This window comes from Tyto alba, unplaced genomic scaffold (assembly GCF_018691265.1).
Source record: "Tyto alba isolate M040663 unplaced genomic scaffold, T.alba_DEE_v4.0 Super-Scaffold_42, whole genome shotgun sequence".
NCBI lineage: Eukaryota > Metazoa > Chordata > Aves > Strigiformes > Tytonidae > Tyto > Tyto alba.
The window spans coordinates 37,781,074-37,807,982 of NW_024881318.1; the positions used below are offsets into that span (position 1 = coordinate 37,781,074).

At 38.9% G+C, this 26,909-nt stretch overlaps 1 protein-coding gene across 19 annotated transcripts in view; it reads right to left on the minus strand.

Moving 5' to 3' along the window:
* MPDZ (multiple PDZ domain crumbs cell polarity complex component) overlaps positions 1–26,909 on the minus strand; it is a 98,679-nt gene that overhangs the window by 59,822 nt on the left and 11,948 nt on the right. For 18 of the 19 annotated variants that reach the window (XM_042804521.1, XM_042804518.1, XM_042804516.1 and 15 more), the window contains exons 4-14: positions 18,247–18,468; positions 17,518–17,657; positions 15,237–15,450; positions 13,816–13,944; positions 12,386–12,589; positions 9,257–9,371; positions 6,755–6,843; positions 4,911–5,106; positions 3,542–3,631; positions 1,495–1,574; positions 634–780 (exon numbers count right to left, since the gene is read on the minus strand). In XM_042804521.1, coding sequence (XP_042660455.1) covers positions 634–780; positions 1,495–1,574; positions 3,542–3,631; positions 4,911–5,106; positions 6,755–6,843; positions 9,257–9,371; positions 12,386–12,589; positions 13,816–13,944; positions 15,237–15,450; positions 17,518–17,657; positions 18,247–18,468 — 1,626 coding nt within the window. The remainder of the gene's footprint in view (positions 1–633; positions 781–1,494; positions 1,575–3,541; positions 3,632–4,910; positions 5,107–6,754; positions 6,844–9,256; positions 9,372–12,385; positions 12,590–13,815; positions 13,945–15,236; positions 15,451–17,517; positions 17,658–18,246; positions 18,469–26,909) is intronic. The other variant, XM_042804522.1, reaches the window with a different exon arrangement.

The following is a 26,909-nucleotide window of genomic DNA, read 5'->3' on the forward strand; positions in this document are numbered from 1 at the left end:
TATAATGTTTAGAAGTACACACAGTGTTTAAAAGCACAGTGAACAAAAATGGGTAAAAAACCCCCTAAACATATCACTAATCATCTAATTAAAAAAACAACAAACAAACAAAAAACCCAAACAAACAAAAAACAAAACCCCCCACGCTAATGGATATTGTCAACCTTTAATTTTACTCCATTTGGTGCTCAGAACCAACACTAAGATACGTTTAGAACTGAATGGATAGCCTCATTAATTGCATGACACCACCCTACAAACACCATATACTCTGTCACTTCATGTTTCTTGCATTCGTGTGAACCAAATTCATATTTTAATTCTAAGAAAATGGTTTAGAAGGGTAAACAGGTGTTCAGTCCCTTCACTGTGTAGGGATACTCCTATTAAATCTTCATGCTTTTGTTAGGTACTCTTTTTTGGTGACTTTAAATTGTATCTGAAAAATCTGAGAAACGCATGTAAGCATATGCATTCACATAAATATGTCTAAGTACATCTGAAGTGACTGCTCAAGCACTTCTGGTTACAGCTGGTATGCAGCTACATTCCCAAAGTCACAACCTGTGAAAAGCAAGTCACTGCTCAAAAATCTTACTGAATGCAGACTAAGATAGTAGTATTTTTTCTTACTTCCAGTAGCTCATCTCCACTGAACAGCCTGCCACTTCTTCCAACTGGCCCCTCGGGTAAGACAGATCTGATGAAATGATGTCCAACCGTAGCTTCAAGGCTTATCCCTAAACCACTGCTTTCGCTAAATTTGTTAACTACAGCCACCTAAAATAAGATTAAGAAGTGGTTACTTTTGACACATTTACAGCTGTACCTGTTACTTTCTGTTTCATTTACATACAATGAGGTATATATTCCAGAAGTGAGAAACCAGAAATACTGTCATGTGTAATGGGGACACTCAGGTAAAAACTGAAACTTTGATCACATATCAATTCAGCATAAACAAGTGGGAACTGTATATAACAACTATGTATATAATAATACATACTTTTGCAGAGACTACAGCTCTGGCATATGATTTTGAAATAAAGTTCTAAATTCAGATACTGCTTTTCAATAGTATCTACAGTAAATATTCTATGCATTATTTAGATCATTACATTAAACAATTCATTCAGCTTGCAGGATGGGCAGGAAGGTGCAAGCACTAGCTTTAAATTCTGGCTAATAAACAGATCTTTGATAAATAAAGGGAGCTCAAATATTTTTTCTCTAGTATATAATTATCCTCTTGAAGCTAGGAAATCTGTGAAGCAATACTCATGGGCACAGTAATTTAAGAAGCCTGTAATTATTTTGCTAAAATCAATACAGAAAAATATGTATCTATATTCAAAATTCAACAGATTAAGGAGCATATATATGATTTTTATAAAGGAACAAATCTAATACAAACATACTTCTATCTGTATGTTTGCAACATAATAGGTGGACTGATCAAAGGGCATTTAATAACAGTAATCAAAGTTTACCTACCACTATTTCATAATTTGAACCCATAATCCTCTGCCACTTTGCCTTCGTAGCTGCTTCTTCTGTAGTAGTTAGCTGAAAATCTAAAAGTTATGTCTGAGATTACCATGACAAAAAGTAAAACATCCTATCTATTTCTATAACTGATAAAGTCTATGGATTGTGCAATACTACAGAATTATTCCTATGATACCAGAACTCTCCTAAATGTGACGAAAAACTTGGCATGTTTTGTCCCACCAGGCTTTGGTTTACCAGAGGAAAATCTTGCAAAATAATATTAGTTCCCACCCCTCTAAAACTAACTGTGTACTTTGAAAGACAGGGAGTTTAGACAAAAAGTTTGGTGTGCACAGCTGGCAAGAAAAGATACGTATTTAATCTTAGCTTCAGTGTTGAGTGAATTTAATGCAACTTTACAAGATAACGGGTACAAAGCAAATGAAAAAGTTACATGCTTGCCCCAGGCAGTTGTTAAATCAGACTGTATGACAACCAATAGATTGATTCAGGGGGATGGCTGAAATACTTACATATGTTATACTGCATCCTGACCCTGCATTTTACAGAGAGTGTCCAAGGAAAGTTTTCAAACAAAATCTGAATGTTTTGTACTTTCAAATCTATGAGCACAACCACAAAAGACTTTTTTCAAACTGTAGGCCCTAGAGGGCAGTCAGACAACGCAAATCCTAGCTCTTCTGCTTTTCTTTTTTTTTGGTTACATTCACATACTTGCACACATACAATGAGAAATAATTCTAATAGCTAAAGAGGATCGATGAAACTGGAAGGGAAGGAAGATAGAAAATTATTGATTCTTTGAAAAATACAATGACAGGGTAGGCAGCAAACTGCAGCAACTCTTAATTTGATTGAAAGTTTATCTGCAGGCTGAAATGCTTTCCTTCTGCTCATTTTTTCCTCATTCACACTGTTTACATTCTAGGGCAGGAAATAAAAATCAGTATTTAGACACAACAGCCAGCAAACACAGCAGATTTAACAGTACCCTACATATTTAAGACCCATGGTCTGTGCTGTGACTTCGGTAAGTATCAAAATAAACTCTTCAGACCTGAATGTTCACCACAGGTAAAGACTACAGGCTTCACTACAAGGTTAAGTTTCCAACTCTCACTGACATTTAATAAGAATTTAAAGTGACTAACAGCCTCAGACAGCGTTTTAAATCTAGTCATTGATCAAAAACATTATTAAAAATAAATCCAGGTGTTGTGTAGCATTCAGATATGACAATCCCCAAAGCAAAGACCCTGCAGTATCTGAAGGAAAGGTGTTAAAAAATAAAATTCAGCTATCCAAAATAATGGGAAGTATGAGTTATGAAAAGATACATATTACAGAACTCATACGGGTGATGCTTTTAAGTTTTCTTCTAGCTCTGGAAGCAGGAAAATGTTAGAAGACACAGGTGCCACCTCAATCTGGAAAACATATCATCACATTGGACTTCTGAAATGCGCACAGTGCCCTAACAGCTCAAAAGGGAAAGGAAAATACCCATCAGAAACTAAGAATTTCCACAAAGAATGTGGGAAAGATGAGACCATACCAGTGCACCATAAATAACTGAATTTCAAACATTAACAGAGAACACAGATTGAAATGAATGCAAGCTCAGGAATTTGTGAAAAGGAAGTTTATCAGAAGGGGTAGAAGTTCTGGCAGCTGCAGGCAGTTGGAAAGATAAGGTATGTTGGGGAACGAGGAGGGAAAAACTTTAATATACCACTAGACTAAAAAGAGTAGAAATACAAAAGGACTAAAAGGAGGGCTGAGCATATAGCAAAAGCAGACTGCTTCATGTGACAACTTTGACACATAATTATTTTCAGACACATACAGTAATCAATGATCTTACAGCACTCAAGAGTACATACTTACACATATGATTACTTTCACTTTCTAACTGTACTTTCTACCTCAGCCACACACCACACAGAAGATAGAAAGGGAAACAAAAAAAATCTTTGAGTAAGCACACTCAAGTGCATTTTCACAGAATAAAATATTAAATGTTGAGAACCTGTTTCCTGTTGTTTCATGTCCTCTCCTATATTTACCACACTGGTACTGCATGGAGGTGATGGAGATCCCTGTTCTGTTTCACCATTATCTGGAAAAAGAAGAAGCAGCCTTTTCAGCTATTTAGTGTGTTGTAATATTCATCAAGCTCACAGGCATGCCTCAGGGTACTGACTCTTTCTTCCACTGGACTTCAGAGGATCCATATTTGGCAAATGGAATCTGGAGAAGGGGCCCAGAAGAAATGCTATATTTCAAAGCTATTTTGTCTTCTGATAGTGCTTTGCCTTCTCCAGTGAATTTTTCAATGAAAAAAGAAAAAAGAAAAAAAAAACAAAAACAAAAACAAACAACTATCAGTAGCTGCAGCACTCCTGTTCTACCTTTTTTATTTTTCTTCCTCTCCCTTCCTTTGTGCAATTCAGGAAGATGACACTCAAAAACAAGAATGCTACAGACTTGGAGATTTGCATATCTGACAGACTTTTCACTTCTAGAAAGTCTCTCCTACCACAGAGTTCCATTAGGTATGCTGCTGGCTGTGAGCTGTCTTCAACACCTCTAGGCTGGAGAAATAGGACTTTCTGAGCAATTCCTTTGTAATTTTTGCTAAAGGTGGGAAAGAGAGGATGCCATACAGATAACATACTTCCAGGTCTTTCAAAATATTGAGCAAGGTGGGTATTATGCCTCACTCTATGAGTTGTGACATATTTCTGCTGACATCAAGCTATAACATGAGTAGCTGAAAAAAATCTGTGCATCCAGCCTCTGTGCAGATATTCTCTTCAAACACAGACTTTCAACACCTGGCACATATACTTCAAGATATGCACAGAATAAGATTAAGCTTCACTAATCTCATCTCATTAGCAACAAAATTGGTCATTGGTTTCTGAACTTTATACACATAGATAGTTAATGTCATATCAGATTATTAATAACCTCTAGATATAGGCCACTCCTCTCATACCTCAACCTTGTGACACTGACACACATGAGTGAAAGGAACTGAGACTTGCTTTTGGTCATTGTGAAGGGTACCTCTTTGCTTGATCTTGAATGCAGCTCTCACCCCTAAGCACAAATAAAACATTCACTGCCTTTTTACTATTTGAAGATTTGCAGGCTCAAAGTCTTGAAGCAATTCAGCCAGAAGTGCAAAGCAGTGCGAAGCTTTCAACACTCACATTGAAAATGTAGCAAATGATACAACTATGTCTAAAAGATTAATCAAACCATAGTAGACCAAATTCTCCCCCCATGTACAACAGCTCTGCCATCATGAATGTGGCCCATTTTATTTCCAGTTTGAAATTGGGAAGAAAAATGTTTCAAGCCAACTTTAAAGCAAAGCCAGTTTTAGTTACCTTTGGCTGTGCTACTATCCTTTGTTTGGAACAGTATGTCCTTTTCAACAGCAGCACTGAAGTCCTCCTGGGGCTGAATATGATTTTCCTGCTTAAGCCCTCTTCTGATCAAAGTGAGCCGAACCGTTTGTCCCGTGTGCCTTAAAACGTCAACTGCTTGCTGGTTAGTGAAACCCTGAAGATTTGTTCCATCCACCTGCAGGATTAAGCAGCTTTTCAGCCCACAACACACCGCCCAGAAAAAAAAATGTCCAGGGCAAAATAATATGGTGAAGTCTCAGCATCTGTTAGCCTGAGCACAAAGCAAGCAGAAGGACAAGAAAAAAAACCTGGACTTAACAACATTGGATACACTAATCACTTTCACTTCCACCCACAGTGAGGTAACAACCAGTACCACAGCAAAGTGGGGAGAAGCGCTTTGGGTGCTCACCACCACAGTGGGACCAGGCAGACCTGCTCTGCGAGGTGGGAGAGGGTGCACCATGGGCTGTGCAAGGCATGTTGTGCAGCCTGCCTACTCAACCGCCTCAGCCACCCTCACCTCCAAGGACAAAATGCTGGGTGAATAAACCAACACAGGCATGGCCAGCAGAGCTGGGGAGGGGACGGTGAGGAGAGACACTGCTGTAGGAAGAAATAAAGAGTGCAGCTCTTCTGAGGCCAAGTAACCTCAGACACAGTGGAGTCTACTACTGAACACTGTTAAGTCCAATTTCCCAATCAAACCTTGTCCCAGCCAGCCAGATGTTATCTCCGGTCCAACATTTTAATATTTTAAAGAACGAGATTTTGGCCTCTTCTATTTGAAACTACACAATCATGTCATTAACTCAGGGTTTTTTTCTGAAACTCAAGACTTTGTCATTACTCAATTTCATCCCATTACCCCTAGTACATGCCACTTTTTATTCTCCTCCCTGCAAACTCCCTTTTATCTTATTCTTTCTCTGTCTCACCCCTCAGTGCCTTTAATTTCTGAAATACTTATAACAATATTATATTCCTTGACTCCTGTAGTTCTTTCAGTCTACCTACACAACACACATATTCCATTATTTTTATTCCTCCTGAATGAAGAATGACTCTCCTTGGGCCCTTAATCATTCTATTGCCCTTCTCTGTACTTCCTCCAGTTCTGGTGCGCTTCTAAATACAAAGAAATATGGATTATTTAATTTTTCCTCCACACTTAAGCGAACAATATTAAAAAAATGTTTATTATTCTTCTGTCTGAGGTTGCTCAAATGTTCTTCTCCTTCTGCATCTGCAGAAGAAGCAGAAATCAAGCTTCAGAGTTACCAATTTTTGCCATTTGTACTCAGCATGTAATAATTATAAAAACCATATGTACTTCCACATACAAACTTGCAGACATATTTGTTCTTGAAGAGAGACTATAGCTTGTTCTTAGTCTTGCCTTCACACAAACGCAAGGACAGATCTGTGACAGCCACAAAAAAAGACATTCCTGCATTCATAATCTGATTTTCACAACACAAGTAACATTTTACAGATGAAAATACTTCCTTCTTTTAAAAATCATTTTGAAAACAGTTGCTTAATTTGAATCAGACTCTGAAACTTTGCCTTTACTAAGCAGTCTCAAAGCTCCTACTGATAAGATACATACATACGACAGAGATTTTCTTAAGAAACACAAGTTTCACACAGGTAGCATAATCAGAAAGATAATGAGATCGAAGACTCGGCCAAGAAAAGGACTTACAATTTCAACATCAGTCCCAAATATTTTAAACAAGTACTATATGAGCATTTATTTACCACTTAAAGAAGTAGAGTTTCACAGAAAAGCAATCTCATTTCTTTCCGTGTTTACTTACAACTATAATTTGATCTCCCACATGGATTCTGCCATCATGGTCAACAGCACTGCCTTTTGTAATGCTTTTCACAAAGATACCAGAAGGTTCTTGGATGAAGAAACAGAGAAAATTAGATTAACTAATTTATTAAGAATCCACTGAAATAATGCAACAATGTTCCAACTGATGCCACCAGCCAAAGGGAGAAAAAGAAAGAAAACACAATCTCCATCCGGGTAAGATAAGGAAAGAATCATCAAGAAAGTATATGCTTCAAGTAAAACATATATATTATTCTTTTCCTAAAGGATGAGCCTGATTCATGTCAGCTTGCATTGGACCAGATTTCACTCAAAATACAATGCCAAATTCCCAATTCTTGATGCAAAAGAAGACATATTCTAACTTACTTTAATCTAAATGTTGAAACCAAAATCAACAGAAAACATATTTCTGACTTTTGGTCAGATTTAAAAATGCAGGACAGAAAATCCAGTTTGAGTTCACTAACTAAATTCTGTATTTTCTATGTACTTAATACCTGCTTAATAAAATGCATGTTTGGATAGCCAAATGCAGAAAATTATAAGTAAGCAGGACTACAACTTACATTTGAACCATCTTTTAACTACAGATGTAAGTCGATATTTGAGTCAATAATTAAAACCAAAAAAGACATAAAAGTCAAAAACAAACCCCAAAACAGAACCATTTCAGACAGTTACCAATTTTGAATCAGAAGGAAAAGTCATATATATAAAATACCTACAGATGGGACATTTTACAAAAAGAAATCCATTTCAGGAAAAACACTGGAATTTGAAACTTCAACAGCTCAGTAAAGTGAAAAGCTATGGAGTACCTATATGCACATGTTGCATACTACACATGAAATGAAGAAAAATACTAGCATGAACTGGCATGAAATTAGGTCTGACGGTCACAGACCTGTAACACTGGTATAAGAAATCTTAACAGAATCTACCTTCTCTCAGCAGATATTCCAACTCTGTTAAATTAATACATTCAATGGGAAAATAGTACACTACAAAATGGATTTTAACAGCTGTCAAGACACCCCAGTGCCTTTGCAGACCTGAAATTCATCTTTTACTGGGCCTCAATATGACAAAAGTTAGCAGGAAAGATGGCTAAAAGCTATGCTTGGCTCTAATTACTATACTCAGCTTAGGAAGAATAAGACTACAAATGTACTTAAGTCATGACATTGACAATTCTTTTCTGTTTTTTTCTTAATTTGTTTTTCTCTGAGGTTTTGTGAATAATTAAATAGCTGGTCTTATTAACTTCCAAGTGTTTTTAGATCCTGTAACAGCTGTATAGCAATATGACAAATTTCTATTTGCCATTCATAAAAGATTCAGCCACAGATCTTGTTGTCCAGTTTTATTGTTGTTTCTCTGACAGCAAAGTTCTTCTTTAACTAAGTCTTAAGTCACAAAACTAAGTGAGATGCCCAATTAATTCCTAAAGCAATAATATTTTCTAATACAGTTACATGCAGCACAACAATTTAAAATAAAGACTAGTGATATTCCAACAATAAATCAGTTAAAATATGCTATCAGACCTATCACTTCTTCTACAATTTAAATTGCCTTTTAAAGATTCAACTGAAAGATGATAAAGAGTGGACTTACACAAACTAAGACCATCCTGGTCTATGGAACAAATTGTTAAAATTTAGTCTAGCTTCTCAAAACCAACAAATTATGTCTATAAACTGCCAATAACATGGGATATATCTATCTGTACATTTTTCTAACAATATATACATAGGTAAAAGTCAACCCAAAAGCTCTTTAAGAAGTTTTACAACACATTTGACAACTGTCCCTTCCTAGCAGTATTGCATTTGCCAATTTTCCCATAGTGAAGACTAACAGAGTTCTGGATCATTTTTCTGAAAAATACAGTGGAAACTACAATGTAAAAATACACAACTGTACATGAACATGAACCATAGCTTTTCTTTGTTTAAATTTGTATTGGCTGCAACAACACAAAGGTCAACAAACATTTATTATATTCAGAAGTCACTACGGAATTCTCGATCTGCCAACAGTACTATATACATTGTTTAAACAACCATAATAATACCTCCTAAAACTACTCAGAATACTAATGTATTATCTTGTAAAAGCCTTTTAAAAATTAATAAGTAATTTAAAAAGCCCAGCTAGCTCTAATGAAAATGGATTCATCTATTTTATATTTGTTTTGCAAAAACATGTAAGCACAAACTTTAGCCACAAGTGAATACAAAAATTGATTTAAAAATGCTCAGGTGGGATTTTATAATAAAAATGATTGTTTCTAATCTGAATGTCCTTCTCACAAAAGGATAATACATTCTTCTTCTTTACAAACTTTGCAAAAAATTTTAGATGGTCAAGGGTTTATTTAGAGATGCTATATGAAATCCAAAATTAAGCCTTTGATGCACATACATCAGAGCACACAACAGGTTGTATGGTAAACTGCAGGAATCGATCATACCTGATGTTTTATCTCCAATGTAACCAGCAATAGTTACTCCTAATCCCTGGTTGTTTTTAGTGAGTTCAACATTAAATTTCTCCCCATCTTCACAGCTATCGACAGAAGCATCTGCCTAATAAGAAAAGAATTATTAGAAAGGAAGCTTTTTTGCTTGTACGTCATTAACACCACCACATTGTTTTATGTCATTAATATGCAAAATTAGACAGGTATCTAAAAACTAAAGTAATAACTTTGCTTCTCCTCTTACTAGGTGTTCAGCAGAGAAACTAGACATAGGTAACACTCCTCACTGTTGAGAAATGCCGGTCATGCCCTTCCTGCCCTGATGGCCCTGGGATATTAGCCTTGTAATATCTAACCTATAAAATCATTATTTGATTACTAAAATGACTGGTGAAATTCAGACAAATTGAACAATGAACATCTTGTACAGTAAGTTACACAAACCATGTCTAAACATTGGAACACATAGCTTACTGCCCTTCTGGGATCTCCTCAGAACCAGCTTTAGACTGCTGTGTTATTAAAAAGAAGAAAAACAGATTGAAATTATATTTTGTGCTTTATTTGTTTAAATTCCTGTCTAATAATTATACCTACTTTTTCCTATGCCTGGCCAGTTTAAAACATAATAAAAGCTGTTATTAGTGAGCCAATTATGTTTCTTGTTTTGAAAGACTTAAAAACTCTGTTTCAGAAAGTAGCAATTATACTTCCAGATAGTTAAATAATTTAAATCACCACTAATATCTACTACAGTCCTCTGAATTTCAATAACAAAGAATTTTGGGAGTAATGTATTCATTTATTTATTGTTAATGAAAGTACAATACATATTAAAATCCCATTTCAGCAATATTGCTTTCATATTAAAAGAAAAAATCAATTTATAAAATTTAATTTTAACTTTTTTAAAACGTTTTTTTTAATTTAAATTTCTCATCTTTCAGCTAAAACAGGTAGTCACTAGCCACTTCCATTGCTGATATATATCAATGTATTATTACATATACAAGGCTTCAATTTCATTGTATTTGTATGGACATCAATATTTATGCACATATTTAAAATGAAAATTCATAAATATAGCAAAAATCTATCAAGATCCTGTTATACTCTTATTTTATTCTGTCTCCTTCTGCATGACAAATAGCAACAAATAGTATTTTTTAAAATGCCAATATGGCAACCAGGCAGATACTAGCTAAACCCAATTTGACTAGGTGAGTATGCATGTGCCAGAGAAAGACTTCAGAAAACTGTGATGCAGCCTGTCAAATGAGAAGATGACTGCAGTTCTCTATCTGAACAACTCCACCCAAAACACAATCAAACACAAGAAAAATACATTTCTACTGCTTTAACTACCTCTCTGCTTGATAATACAGGATTATTTTGGCCACAAGTAGTGCCACTAAAAAACTGCTCCAATTTCTATAAGCTTATGAATTTTTACAGGATGAATATTTACAGGAGACATGATGAGAAGTGACCATTTTGGAAAGCCATTCTGCTCTCACTAATAGATATAAGAGCATCATGAAGTCTTTACCCCTCCTGTTTTTGTCAGGAAGACACAAACAAACTAAGATGTTTCCATCATCACCCTCACTCCAGCCCCAAACTAATGAGGTTTGCAGTAACATTAACTGGGTGCTCCCTCCAAGAACAAGACTTTGTTCAGGGAGAAGCAGTTTAAAAATAAGCCTTTCTCCTGACAGGAAAGATGTACCAGGAACAAGGTATACAAAAGGATAGAAATGGAAATGAAGATGGCAAAAAAGTCACATTTTGCCACATGGTGGCTTTGAGATATTTCCTCGGTAATAGAAATTTTACACATCCTTCAGTTGCAGATACAGCCTTCAACATTGCATCACAGAACCTCAGAAATACAAATACTGAAGAAATATATACAGATTAAACTATCAAATTCAGCTTCTCTTTTGAGACTGTTGTTTTTGCAGTAGATATTATTTGGGCTAAATATTGATCCCTTTATCTAAAATACAGCCAGGTTTTCACATGTCTAAGTGCCGTAGAGACACAAAAGTACTGGTCTGTCTCTCCTCTTCGATGCTCAGAAGACTCCATGTTAAGATTAAATTTCTTTGCCTTATAGCCACAAAAGAGAAGATGAATACATGTTTGTCTTCCATAGACACCACTACAAAGGACAGAGGCAAAATAACGGTAATCGTGTAAAAATCATTAAGGCTTTTTTCTTTCAAAGTGACCTAATTGAAATGTAATTTGTAACTGGGAAGAAAATGTCTAGAAATACAACACAAAAAGTAAAACAAAAAAAATATTTCTAAGGAATAAATTCTATCTAGTTGCAGGCTCAAAAACAACCAGCTTTTTCTTTTCCCATTTACTTACTTCACATATTCACATTTAAATGTAACTAGTCATAACTATATGTGAAAAACACTACTTTTCCTGGCTCCTGTGAAACCAGGCTTTGCTGCAGACATGCAAATGACCTATTTTGTAGAGGTTTTGATCTGGCAGAACATGATATTTACAGCACTTTTTAAGTGGCTGACAGTTGTAGAGGAGTAACAGCACAGAGAGTACAATCATCAGCAGGGGAATAAAAGTAGCAGCTGGCTGACTTTTGCTGGAAGATGCCTAGCAAATGAGCAATGCCAGGTGATGTAGGAAAGGAGCAGCATCTGTGTGCTGGTTTGTGCAGGGAGGAACTGTCTGATGGATGGCTGCAATGATATGGAAATAAGAAATGTTCCCAGACAGGATAAGGATGACTGGACAGAGAAATGCTACAAAGCCAGCTTGCTCTGTCTGAAGAAAAAACTGCATGGCTTCAGTTGCTCCCCATGTATTACTGCACAATCACAAACAACCCAGAACCAGACGTTATTCAGATCATACTTATGAAAATCCTAAGCCTTGATCCCAAAAGGCTTCAAGCATATAGTTCCTTGCATTGTGGACTCATGACATTTAAATTCTCCCAAACTGTTGCTAAGAACACCGCTACTGGGAAAGAAAATCCTGGCTTTGGAGAACATAAGCGTGAAAGACATTCAAATAGCAGTAAAGAAAAGGAATTTTGAAGTAAAAGTTTTCCATGGGTTAAGCATATTCACTGCTGCTTACCTGTTTCTCTGGTATGGAGATGGGTACTGGTGTACCTGGAGGGACTGCTGGTGGAAGTGGTTCCTCAACAGGACCTCTTGCAACTACCAGTTTCACCCGATTTCCACACTGCCTCAGAACTTGTGCCACCTGCTCACTGCTCATTCCAGCTAGGTCTGTATCACCAATTTTCAAGATGTGGTCTCCACTACGCAATCTCCCATGCTGGAGGAAGAATAATGATGAAAAAACTCTATTAGCATCCTGCCATTTCTTCCATGTACCATACAACTAAAAAAAGAACACATAGCTTTAGTCACTTTTAAGACGTATTAGTCAGGTGGCTTTTTTTGGGTGTCAAGTCAGTATATCCTGAAAACAGGGAGAATAGAAGTAGGTATGCCTAACAGAATACTAATTTTACTAGAAATTTCCCAGAAATATCTAGGACATCCTTTTTCAAGCAGTCAGTCATCCAAGCATGGAAAAAAATTCACATAGTCATGGTTACTACATACTGATATTTAATAACTGCATGTAGACTGAACCTCAGGTTTCATTTCCAAACACACTTCCAAAAGACAGTATACAAATATATATTCAGCTTTGCACTTCCATTTAAAAACTGGTCCTCAGGATTAATCATAGCTTGAAAATAAAATACACTACTCCTTTACTGTGATCCAGTTATTTATATTGCTTTACACTGGTTTACTCTCCTAATGATTTACCTTTAATCAATAAAAAAGCTTCACGTGAATTTAGCTTATATGAAAAGTACTAAAGAGGCAGGTCTGTAAAATGAACACATCTGCCTGCTCAGGGAAAGAGTGCATCAGTAAATTCTGTTCATGAATCTCCAGGCCCTGTTATCAGGCCACCACTTCTGTGGTTGGAAGACTGACCAGTCTCTGTCCTTATTCAATCCTTGACCGTCATTAATGAAGTCCTAGGCATTTATCCAATGGACAAGCTTGAAATGAGCTTTGATCACCAAATTCAATTTGCATGAGCCATTCAGGCAAGAGCAGAGTCCATGTCCTGAAGTAGATTACTGAAGCCATACACTTGCTCCAGGTTTCAGTAAACCCAGCAGACAGAAGCAGATGCTCTTCTGAGCTGTCGGGGCAGAGCAAGTAGTGTTTGGTGTGTGTCCCCCACCCCTGGATGATAACCAGTATATTCATGAAAGAATTAGGATTCTAAATGCATTTGCACCAAACATATAGAATGTAACGGGTTTGAAAATGTGATTTAGTGCCTAATCCAGCTTTTGTATTCAGTTGTACAGATCCCTTGCATTAAACACACCTTTACTGAGGATAAATTTCACCACTCCCTCTTTCTTACATTTACGAGGAAAAAAGCTACCAGTACTTAGCATGATTATAAAAGTAAATAGTAACCTCACACCCCACTGAAGGGTAAACAGAAGGGTGGGTTGAATTTACCTGATCAGCCACTCCTCCTGGGAGGATGGTTTTGACAATCACTCCAGTTGACTTTCCTCCCACTATCCCAAACCCCAGGCCTGAACCATCATTCACCAATTCAATAGTCTCCACATGCTGCCAGTGAACCTAAAGGGAATAAATATAAGCTTACAAATGATTAAAATAAGGACATACATGTTAAAACTTGCAAAATAGTTTCTCTTATTTCTCGGGTACGCTTCTGAATAAAGGAAGATGGGAGGAACCTTGGAATATGGGACCTTTCTGGCAAATACTATTAGGGATAAGATTGCATAATATTTAAGTAATAAATTGCTCATTCCATAACATTTGGAATTTCTCCAGTACAAACCAGTTGGGTAGTGGGTCAGGCCTTTCAAGAACTTGATGAATGAATTTAAGCAGCAACCTAGGACTGTCCACCCCCCATGTCCTATTGCAGTCAGTGAGAAAAATACTGCTGCTAGGAAATCTCACAGGACTGGAAATTAAAATCTTTAGGTAAGTGCATGTTAATACTGGCCATCATAAGAAAGTACAGGAGAAAGCATAAGCCCAATTCAGATGTTAAGGCTGAAAGCAGCTCCAGGTATTTCAAGGTAGGTATTAGTAGAATTGCCCCCTATGTAATGAGCAAAGATTTCTGTGTTGTCTGATGTCAACCAGCACTGGAATGAAATAGCTCTGATGGAAGGCTTCATGTTCTGACAGGAGCAAAATGGCTCTGAAAGACACGCTACCTCACTCGCATGGGGCAGTTCTGAAGGGAGGGCTAGAAGCTCCTGGTATTATTTCTCCTTAAGAACAAACCCTACCATAAATTCATCTGAAATTTAAAACCACAGCTGGTGCTCCACCAGGAAGGATCCTGAAAATAAGCAGTTAATTTGAAATAATCAAGGTGCTGAAAATTCAAAGCCCTGTAGTAACTGTTTGGGAATCCGCAGTCTTAACATAAACCAACGATGATCAAGCAAAGCCTGAAGGAGAAAGAATGGCTCCCGATAAGTTGCTTTGCCCCAGCACTTGAAACAGAAGGGAACACGAGGACTGGGAAAGGCATGCATAAAAAAACAGAAGGAGCCGTGTCAGGTTTGAAAGGAACATTTTTTCAAGCAAAGAAAGCTGTTCAGAGAATATGGAGGCAATCACACTGAAAAACAAGTTTGTCACAGGAATACTGGAAGAGAGCAGGCCTCTCCTATGGGCTGACAGGAAAAGTTAGGCCAATCAGCTTTATTCCTGCACACAGAAGAAAAGAATAATTCTGAAATTTCTTCAGAAAATATAATGATTAAAGTAATGCTAACGATTAAAGTAAATGTACATACAAGTTAGAAAAAATGTCTCAAAATACTAGATGCAGTAAGCGCGTACATGCCCAGAACTGAATACACAGACATTTGGGGTATACTCACCGGGTTGGAATGGGCTGAAACTGTGCTAGCAGCAGATGGAGACCGGGAAACTACAGGACTGATGAGCTGAGGCAAAGTGCCCCTGGCCACAACTAGCTGGACATTATCTTTTGCTTTTTGTAGAATGCTGATAGCCTGTTGATGTGTAATTGTCTGATCAAGGGCTTGTCCGTTAATAGCAAGGATTTGATCTGCTTCCTTCAGCTTTCCATCTCTGTCACGCATGTGTAAACAGGGAGAGGGGGGATGACAAAATAAACAAACAAGAAAAATCAAGGAAGTGTTGCCACAGAAATTACAATATTTTGACAATTTTCCAGTACTTTTAATAACACGTTCTCTACTTCCTCCACTTCTTAATCCCTCCCCACAGTTTTGCTGAAAGGAGCTGATGCGGCATCCTAGTGATCGCTTCCTTTGAAGCTAATCCCACTGCCACTCTTCCCTAGCTACTACCCCCCTAGCTAGCTTTCTTCTCTCTGTACCCCCATGCGAGACTAAGCATATTAGATCTCAGTTGCTCCCAACCATAGCCTGGGAACTTATGTTTATTCTTGACTTTGAGCCTCTTGCTTAACAGACCAAGTGCTCCACTTTGTTCAGTGCATCCATTCTGAACATTCATCAAACCATGGAGTGCAACACACTTTCATCAAGATGTTAAAGAAACAAATTTTGTTTTGCACAAAACCAATGTTTAAAAAAAAAAAAAAAAAGGAAAACAAGAAGGGGAGTTAGAAAGAGAAACAGAAAGAAAAATATAAAACAGATCTCTTCTAAAGGAGGGGGAAAAAAGCCCTGAACAAATTACAAATTAAAAAATAACTCCTCACTTTCTGATAAAAGAAGCACTACTCTAAAATTACATACTGAGCCCTTCCCCAGACCTACGTCAAAGGAAATGTATGATGCCTATAGAGTTGAGTTACCCTCTGCCTCCTCCACTGCTTCTATTGCTTCTGCAACAAACCAGCAAAAATTCTGGTGTCTTGTCTCCAACATCCCAAAATGACAATGCTTTGAAAACAAAGGGCAGCTACAAAAATGAGCACCCCTATTACACCAGCTTTTGTGAGCACCTGCAGCGTAAAAGCCAAGGTACTGAACAGCGTTCAGAAGAAACACTATTTAGCTTCAACCCATAGTATTTCACCTGTGAATTTGAACTGCTTTTCAGAGTGCTCTCAAAGACTTACTACTGCCAGGGCCTTTCTGATTTATGAGCCCTGTAACAGCTGCTGAATGTTTCTCTTCTCACCAGTGAGTCAGGCACAGCCTGATTCAGTCAAGACAGGTCTTAACTCCATGGAATAAGAGAAGTGAAAGCAAAAACCTCGCAAAGGTTAAAAAAAAAAAAAAAAAAAAAAGTGGAATTTAGGCAGATTTTTAAATATTGTAATGACATAGAGCATGCCACTTTTCGTAACTGAATCAACTCTGTAGGCCACACTCTGCTCTCAGTTAAAAGGACAATGTTCAAACCACAAATAATTGGAATATTTCTCCCTACAGCACAGTGAGAAATAGCACTGGGACGACTCAGCAGCCCCACACAACATACAGAGTACACCACGAAGCAGCTCTGGCCAGGATCCTGATCAGCAGATGCACATACAGTGATGCACCCCACCAGTCTGCACTGAACCAGCGCTGCTGCCGTTCACCACTGAGTTTATTTGCTCCCCTGGACTGTTCTCACAGCAGAAATCCATTTCACTCAACACTGCTTGTGGAATCCAGATTAAAGTCTAAAGCATACTTTCAACAGGCTACTATTACCACTGAGTTTCTGGTAATATCAGCTTAATATCTGTTCTTAAAAGTCCAAAAACTTTAAGTCAAGCCTGTCTTGACTTAAAACCTGAGGTTCATATCAGGTCAGCGGGATCCTACCTAATAAACAAGCCTGCTAGTTACAACCATTTTTTTTTCCACCGAATTGTTTTTCAATGCATTCAAGGAGGCAAAAATCTGTACTTCAGCTTTAAAAGCCATGACTCAGAATAGTAACCTCCCTGTTTTCCCTGGTAGAAAGGAGATATTATAAGCAAACCATAGAGAAACTACATCTGTAGTTTCTAGAAATTCAGAACAGATCATATGCTGCCCTGTTCCAACATTACATAAATTGTAGTGATAAGTAATACTAAATGTGCTACGATGTACGGCTTAGAATATGGGAGAAGGGTGCTGTTGTACCACAAAAACAAGAGCAGTAACAGAACTAAATTGCAGTGTCATGTAACACTCGGTACACTAAATATTCTAATAGTAATCTCACCTGTGTGCCACACTTCCCTCCTGGATTTCTTGCACAAATATTCCTAGTTCTCCCCTGTTTTCACTCTTTAGTCCCACAACACTGAAGCCTAGACCACCACTTAAAGGTTTAATAAGCTCAATGGTCTCAACAAGGCGACCCTGTTCAGTAAGGGGAAAAAAAAAAGGTACATGTTGAAAAGCAGCATTAATGAATGTGATAAACAACTTGTAAATGAGCTTCTAATTTGACAGCTACAGCTGGACAAGGCTACACTTGATAATAACTCACCTACAGCCACTGTAGGGACTCATATACCATTTCTGCCTACCACAGGAAAGCAGTAAGACTACAGAATGCATAGCAAGACCAAAAAGTAATTTTCCATCTTATTTCCAAGCAAGTCACACAACAAGCTTCTATTAGTTATGCATACAAGAGCATGCTCTGATAAGCATTTCCCTCATGTGCAGAGCGGCAATCCTACAATGAGCATGGGAAGATAACAGCATGCTGATCTGTGAGAGGCACACTGCCCAGCTAAGGACAACAACTTCGCACTGACAACGTCAAGGCTACTTTTCCAACTGTTTTCTCATTTACCAATTGTTCTTCAAATTAAAAGGCTATTTTTGTTTTATATAGCAAAAGAGTTTTGGTTTGCTTAATAACTCAACTGCTTTTAAATAAACATACATTTATTTTAATCTTCCAGATAATCTGTGATCCACATTTCATAGACATGCTTACCTGGGACATATTTCTGACCAGCTGCTCAAAGTCATCACTAGAGGACTTCCCATTAATCTGAGAAGTAATGGATCTCATCGATGCTTCTAGCACATTAGCTGGGCTGCCATTCTGCTGAGCCAACAAATATGACTCATTATGTGGCAAGGACCCCACATTCATGCCATGATGGAGAAGCTGGGGGAATTCACCAGTGCTATGTATGGAAGGTGTAATATTTACCTGAAAAAGATTGATGTCAACACAGATTTACAGACACAGCAGAAACCTCCTCCTCATTCACGTGCATCATAATAGGCCAATTGCTTGTTAAAAATATTTGAAATCCCCATTTGAAATTTTAAAAAGACATCTTAAAAGGAAAAAATATATTTAATATTTATAATTGATGTAAATTTGTGAATTAGCAGCATAAAACTTGGAAGAAATTGAAGAAAATAATCTAAAATTATTTTCCATATTCTGCCTAAAATTCTTTTGCTCATATCAGCATAGCAGCTTGAAGTACTCCAACAGAATGGTAGAGGTAAATAAGTATGAAAAAGTTTCTTCTACAGTACTGCTATTTTAAAAAACAAATTTATCAACTGTTTTACAAAATAAAGAAAAAAGAATGTGTATTTTGATGAAGAAAGAAAGAAACCTCACCAGCTACACAGGGAACAAATTTCACCAGTCAGGGTTTCTGAATCTCTATGCACTACAACTGTCAATGTGACTCTGTACATGAGCTAGAAGTAAATACAAAATTACTGAACAAGTCTAGAATCACCGGACTGATCTGGAAACCTCAGTTGTACCTTTACCCAGACAGCCTTGACAATACACTTCTCTTAGAGCCAAAAAGAAAATAAGAAAATTCTCCGCTTTACCCAGCCATAGTAAATTACCTATTTTCAGGCAGGTCTCTGCCAACCAACCTAATGAATGGCCAGTGGTGGTATACAGCTCAGGTGAAGAAGCAGCACTCATTTGGCTGTTGTTCCACTTGCCTGTTGACTGTCAACAGGCACTATTTTATTTCACATCGATCTGTTTCATACTTGCCTGGCACATTAACCACAATTTAGGACCACAGTATTGCAGTCTCAAATACTTTTCATAGTTTTACAGTGCAAATTTTCCAACATACTGCACCACAATACAAATGACTGGGATTCCCCTTCCTTGAAGCCTTATTTTTAAACTTCAAGTATGAACAAAAAAATTAAAAACTGTAAATGTATTCTAAAATGTCTACTTCACCACTCTCAACTGTTTAAGCATGATACTTCCATTGTTTATCACATCATTCTCCCAACAGTCTGGACATTAAAAGGTCAATATTGTTCTCCATCACACAGTCTGAGTGCTTTAGGAAAATACCATAGATCAAACATTATTTGTTAAACACCTTATGTGCCTAGGAAGACCCTCAAGTTATAGAAAAAATACCACATGACAGAACTGGAAAGAAAAGTCTTCAACAGCACTTAGCCCGCTCTGCCATAAAAAAAAAAAATGGAAAGAGGAAAACCAGAATGTTTGGAACTCAGTGATTTCCAGCACAGTGTGATTACCTTCTGTTGTATGTATTTGTCAGGAATCACTTGGGTTATGTTTCAAACAAATCCTAATGGATAAAATGTGCATACATGCACTTTCTTTAATCACACATAATCATTTCAGCAAGCCTGTAAGGCACAGGTAGAGAAGCCTTGTTTCACAGTTCATTACATGTAACAATACACAGAGACATAATCAAATTCCGCCCTTCCATGAAATAAGATTTCCCCTTACATTATACGCACGGATTTGAAACTAACAAAGTCTATGCCATACTGTGTCTCTTATCTGCGTGAGTCCATGTAATAGGTTAATTCACTTTCACCTTCCCAATTTCATCCATGTCAATATATGAAAGTGTACCACTGAACTTGGTTAATTAATGTGCTTCATTTCTTTTTCTCTTTCACCTTTAAATCTTATACATCCCACTGTCAACTTCCTTCCCACAAAAAATTCTCATGGGTCAAATTATTATTTTCAAGAGTATCAAATAGCACTGTAATTAGCCAGTCTTGCACTGCTTCTATTTAAAAACATTTTTACATGTCCACAGCAAAATAAAGCAGCCTGGGATTATATGAGATGCAAGCCCAAACTACTTCTCCCATGCCCTCAAAGGCCAAATGGGTCTGGTATCACAATGTTGTGGTTTAAGCCTGGTCGGCAGCCAAACACCACGCAACCACTCTCTCCCCCTTCTATTCCGGCAATGAGAAGGGACGGAGAGCCAGGTTTGGGGTTCGAGGTAGGACCAGGAGGGGAAAATCTCCCTTTATGGTCATGAGCAAAAGCCAGACTTGTTAGGGGTAGAAAAAAATAACATACATTTATTACAGACACTAACAACACTTAACAGAGTAGGACAGTGAGAAGCATTGCCACATCTTGAGAACACCTTGCCCCCACCCCTCCCTTCTTCCCAGGCTCAACTCTGCTCCCGACATCTCTACCTCCTCCCCCCAGCAGTACAGTGGGCAGGGAATGGGGGGTGCAGTCAGTGCTGCCACTTCTTCCATCTTTGGTGGGAGCAGCTTCTGGAGGTTCTTTCACCTGCTCCAGTGTGGTCCCCCTCTCACAGGAGACAGTCCTCCACAAACTTTATCCAACATGAATCCCTCCCACGGGCTGCAGCATTTCCTTACACTGCTCCGATGTGGGTCACCAACTGGATTACCTCCCACAGGCTGCAGCCCTTCCCTCGCTGCTCTGGTGTGGGACACCCCCACATGCTGCAATCCTCCCAGCGCGGAACTACAACAATGGGGACTACCTTTTCCCGCAAGACCCAGTCCTTCTTTGGGCACAGCACCTTGATCAACCATGCGAAAAACACAGGCCATAAATCAGTGTCTGCTCCACCGTAGATCTTCATGAGTGGCAGGGGGGGTGCCCTGCCGTCTCACCACAGGATACAGGGGAGTCTCTGCTCCGGCACACCTCACAGGGGGCCACCCCTATAGCCCCCTCCCCTGCTACCAAAAAACCCCACCACTCACTCAAACCCAGGACACACAAATGTTAGTAAGTCATGCATATACATTCACTTTCTAAACTGCAGTGCTCATTGTAGAAAACAGCACTGCACTGTTCTTCCTGCTGAAGGTTACCATCCTCAGAGTTCACTTGGTGAAAGGAGTCACTAAAGAGCTCATCAGCTGCCATCAAAGCCAGCAAGGTTAGCCTAAACAAGCAACAGTATAGGACAAGCAAAACCTACTGATCTTGCCCAGTACATCTTCAGCGCAGCCTTTGGAGTAGTAACCTCAAACTACATAGGCAAGGGTCAGCAGCTGAGAGTGGTAATGACTCCAGTCAATACAATTAAACCTAGATAAAAATAAATGAAATGCCTTCAATTTCATTTGCCACCATTCTAAGCACAGTTACTATTGTCTTGGGACCCTTTTAATGTGTTGGGAGGTTCCTGAGATTTCATCCTTCAGGATGGCAGAAGGGGAGGGCCTACTGGTATTACTAACAGTCCTATAAAATCTAACTGAGCAAATTCCCTGCTTTGAATGGAGTGTGCAGTCATCTTCTAAGACAAAAAGAGGAAAAGAAGCGAAATCCCACAACAGTGTTAAGAGCAAAATTTGAGACTATATACAGAAAGCTATAAGCAAAAAAAGGACAGAAACATAATTTTAAGGCACAGAAACTGACTGTAGCTGAGGAACTGCTGCTGTGCCAACCCCACTGTCTATCTCCCTTCCACCTTCCTTCATGAATTTCACTTTAAGTTTCTTCCATGTTACCACATGGTGTGCAGACTGTGCAGACTGCTATCTAGAGACAACCCCAGTCTCTGAAACCTCCATCTGGATAAAAAGTCCATGTCTTTCCTGTACCTAGCACACTCCTTTATACATAAATGTGTAGGGAGCAAGTTGCAACACCGGAAAAATCATGCAAAGCATAAAAAGTAGATCGAGCAAGACCACAGTAATCCTCAACTTTGACATTTTTAAAATAGTATGAATGATACTAATGGTGTTTACATCATGATATTATTTTTCTCTAATATACAATAAAACACTCTCCTGTATGCACAAACAGCAAAGAAAATAAAAGGAGCTACACATCAAAAATAAAAGGTTGAGTATGACACGTTGCCTGTATGATGAATTGTACTATCTGCCTTCTCTGAATCTAAAATACGTCTTGTACCTTTCAATAACCCATACAGCACAACCTTCAGTATCCATAGCAGCTCTGTGCCCATACTGCACTATGTTGTATACATGTTCTGCTAGTACTGCTCAAGAGAGGATTGCTCTAGGTGGCTCATTTCACTGTTTGTAATGTTCACATGTCAGGCTAGCCAAGATGGGCATATTAACTTCCACCTAAACATGTGCCCAGTATGATTAGGGATTCACATTTTTCTCTCTGGTAGAAAACTCGCACATCCCTGTGCTAAAATAGAGTTAGCACCAGGCAGATTAATATTTCAGTTTTACACTGTTTTCATAGACCAAATCCTGTTCAAACCAGCAATATAGTTGTCCTGGGTTTGAGTGGTGGGTTTTTTTCGGTAACAGGGGAGGGTGGCCCCCCCATGAGAACCTTCTCGAAGCACCCCCGGCTCCAAGTTGGCCCCAACTCTGCACCAAAACTGAGCCAATCAGCTGTGCCTCTTCAATACCATATTTAAGAAGGAACCTGGTGAGGAGTCGGACTTTTGAGGAGGAGTTGCTGCAGCTGTGTGAACATCAAAATCAGTAGAGGAACGGAGGAAGAAAGGAGGGGGAGGTGTGCTGGAGCAGAGACCCCCCTTTATCGTGTGGTGAGACGGCAGGGCGGCCCCCCCTGCCACCCATGAAGGTCTACAGTGGAGCAGACACTGATATATATCCTGTGTGGGGCATCACGGACATTTAAGGTGGCTGTGCCTGAAGAAGGATGGGATCCTGTGGAAAGAAGAAGCCCCCATTGTTGTAGTTCAGCACTGGGAGGATTGCAGCATGCGGGGGTGTCCCATACCAGAGAAGCTGGGGAAGGGCTGCAGCCATGGGAGGGACTCCAGTTGGAGAAAGTTGGTGACCCATGCCCAAGCAGCATAGGGAAACATGGCAGCCCATGGGAGGGACTCTAGATTGGATAAAGTTTGTGGAGGACTGTCTCCTGTGAGAGGGGGACCACACTGGAGCAGGCAGAAGAACTACCAGAGGCTCCTCCCACCAAAGATGGAAGAAGTGGCAGCACTGACTGCACCCCCCATTCCCTGACTCCTGCACTGCTGGAGGAGGAGGTAGAGATATCGGGAGCAGAGCTGAGCCCAGGAGAAAGGGAGGGGTGGGGGGAAGGTGTTCTCAAGATGTGGCAATGTTTTTCACTGTCCTACTCTGTTAAGTGTTGTTGTTAGTGTCTGGAATAAATGTATGTTATTTTTTTCTTCCCCCAAGAGTCTGGCTTTTGCCCATGACCATAATTGGTGATTTTCCCCTCCCGGCCTTATCTCAAATCCCAAGCCTGCCCTATTTTTCCCTTATCATCACTGGTGGGGAACAGAGGAGTGAGCAGCTGTGTTGTGCTTCAGTTGCCCTCTGAGCTCAAACCACAATATTGCCCATCTTCTCACTCTGACATTTCATTCCTTCTGCATACTTCTACGAGCTGAGACATCACTGCAAAAACATAGGAACTGACTGACTTCTTCCATTCTTTCTGCCTTCCAAAACAGAAGCTAGAATTTGTTCATGATTTTCTAAGACATTTTCCATAACTAATTAACTCCATTATTCTGAAGACACTGGGTTTTATCTGCATGATGGTTGAAATACCACTGAAAAGAAGTGCGGCACACTACATATAGCAGAAAAAGATAAAAATAACCCTCCAATCCACATCAGTTTAACTAGAACTTTTAGAAGTTTCACCTCCAACATTCACTACAATTGTGATTACAACACAGCTACAACACAGTATCAAACATCACCTCTTCAATAGCAGTTGATAGCAACACCTCATTTTCATCACACCTTTTTTAAACAAACACAGCTAAATGCTCAGTGGAGGACGTGCTTAACACAGGAAGCCTACCTCGCATAAAGTGGTTTCTGACTTGTGAAACTCCAAGAAAAAAACGAAATTCTAAGAAAAAATGTCACACTGTTAAAAGAGTCAAGTTTTGTGTATGTTGAAAAAACTTAGATTTCAGTATGTCTCCTCTCCTGTAACACACACATACACACACTTTAAAAAAATTTCTGGTTTACAGTGACATTTGTAATAATAACAAAGGTAGAAGTTCAGAATCCCCAGACAAATTACAAGCAGAAATGTGATGACCATTCTCTTCCCTGTCCTCCCTGAAATACAGGCTTATAGCATGTAAAAGTTGGGATGAACTGGTGTATGTTCTTGCCAACCACAGAAATATAGGTCATTCCAGGGGGAGCAATAAAGCACAAGTGGAAATCTTAGATGATGTTCTTCTGGTTGCAAGAAATATTTTTCATAACATATAAATTGCACTACTTTGCAGTAATAAAATCACCATAATTCCATCAAGAAGTAGCTTTATAGCACTAATCGTGTAAGCACTGTATGAAAGAATATTGCTTTGGTTTGTAATTTGGCTTCTGCTAATTCTCCTTGATTGGCTTTCTCTTTACTGTATGTAACTTCTGCAATGTGGACATAATTTGGCATAACACAAAAAGAAATATTCACAAATAAACCAAGTATGATAAAATTTACATTACAGTCACACAGACAGACACTAAAAACAATGAAATAGTGCTTACATGTAGGTGCTCAAAATATTTTTTTAGCAAAAAAGGAGCTACCCAAGCGATGTCTGCAGTGTATCAGCATTTCAAGCAATGTAATCGGCATTGATAGGTCTCAACTTGGGCAAGAACAAATTTTGGGTGTTTCTGCACCCCGGCCATTGAGCTCCAGCCCCTGGAGACCCCAGGAAGCATAGGGCAGTACTGCAGCTGACTGCAAGTGTCCTGAGTACCAAACACAGCGGCCCTGCAGCGGGGCGGCAGCGAGGTGCCCAGTGCTCCCCGCCGGCAGGCCGCCAGTACACCGGAGGAAGCTCCCAGGTCCCCTGGGAACAGGAACTGGCACCAGCACTGCTCCAGCACCTCCCTGCCGGCTGCTCCTTTATGTCTCCATCCTCAAGGCGGGTGAGGCAGATCCCAAATTAGCACTTTTTATAAGCATTTCGTTTCAAAACACAGAGCAAACAGCACTGCTGCAGAAAAGGGTTCAGGATAGGAATGAAAGGTCTCCCTCTGCTTGTGCGAATCAGAGTTAAGCGAGTGTGCTCACAGGCAATATGAAAAGACATAGTTTCTCTGCTTCTTCCCTAACTCTGCTCTAGAGCTGACATCCAGCTATCCCATGCAACCCAGTACGGGCTGCAGTGCAGGAGGAGTCTTCCCCACTACTGCATTATGAATGAAAAACTGAGGTCAAACTCACAAGCAAAAAAAATCTGAAGAATGCAGCACAGCCAAGAGAAGGGTGTTTTGTTCTGGCAGAGCCCTGACTGGAGTTGAGGCAAGAGGAGGAGGGGAGGAGGATGTGAACCAGAGAGAGACAAAAAGGAAAGGAAGAGAAGGGGGAGAGGACTGACAGCATGGTCCTTTTCTTTAAAGTATTTTATAAAGTAAATAAAACATTAGTGAAAATTTCAAAGCATCACAATCTCTATCTTTCTTATCCTCAAATGAGACTGCTCTTCAGTATAAGAAAATAAGCATTCCCTGAAGAATAAGGCTACAAAGTGGCAGAAAAAAACTGCTTCCTTTGGTGCTCCTCAACCCAAGTGACTAATTGAGTCAGGATAGTAATTCTCAAAAAAAAAAAGAAAAAAAAAGATCCCTTTCCTGTCTCTAGACTTTTCCCACTCCAGTTCTTAACTTCATAATGACAGATGTGCAGTGCAAAAAAATCCTGCTTGATTGTTTAAGAAAAAAAACAAACAAACAAACAAACAAAAAAACCCAACAACTTTAAAGCACCTACCAATAAGCACCAAAGCATTAGACTTTCTGACTTTAGCATCAGGCCTCACCAACATCCAGATGAAGCAACACACCACTCAGTCCACACCACTGCATATAACACTAATGCAAACTGAAGAGCATCTTCTTAAGCACACACCAACAGTGAAATGGATCAATTTCCATTTAAAAATAGAAACTTTAAGGAATTGGGACAGCAACCTGAAGCACCTCCACACATGCAGAAACACACATTTTTTCAGATCTTCTGTTGGTGCTCAAAAGATCACTTATCTGTAGAAAAAAGTAGAAAAAGAAGTCTACTATTTTAGACCATAAAAAGTGTTAGCAACTCTCACTGGAATGCAAGGAATACTTGTCTGCTAAAACTGTATATTTGCATCTTATTTTTTGCTAGGAAAACATGACAGATGTCTACAAGATTTACCAGCTCATTTTCCAGACTCACTGCACAAACAGAAGATGGGGCTCTAACTATCATCTATATGCCTTCCAGACAGGAATATGACCTACCCTCAAATTTATTGAGGCCGCTCCAGGCTCACAAGTAGGTCTCACTTAGTGACCTACTTCTGCTGGGATGCTTGCAAGGAATCAGTTTGACTTAGAAAGTAAATTGTCATTATTGCTTCT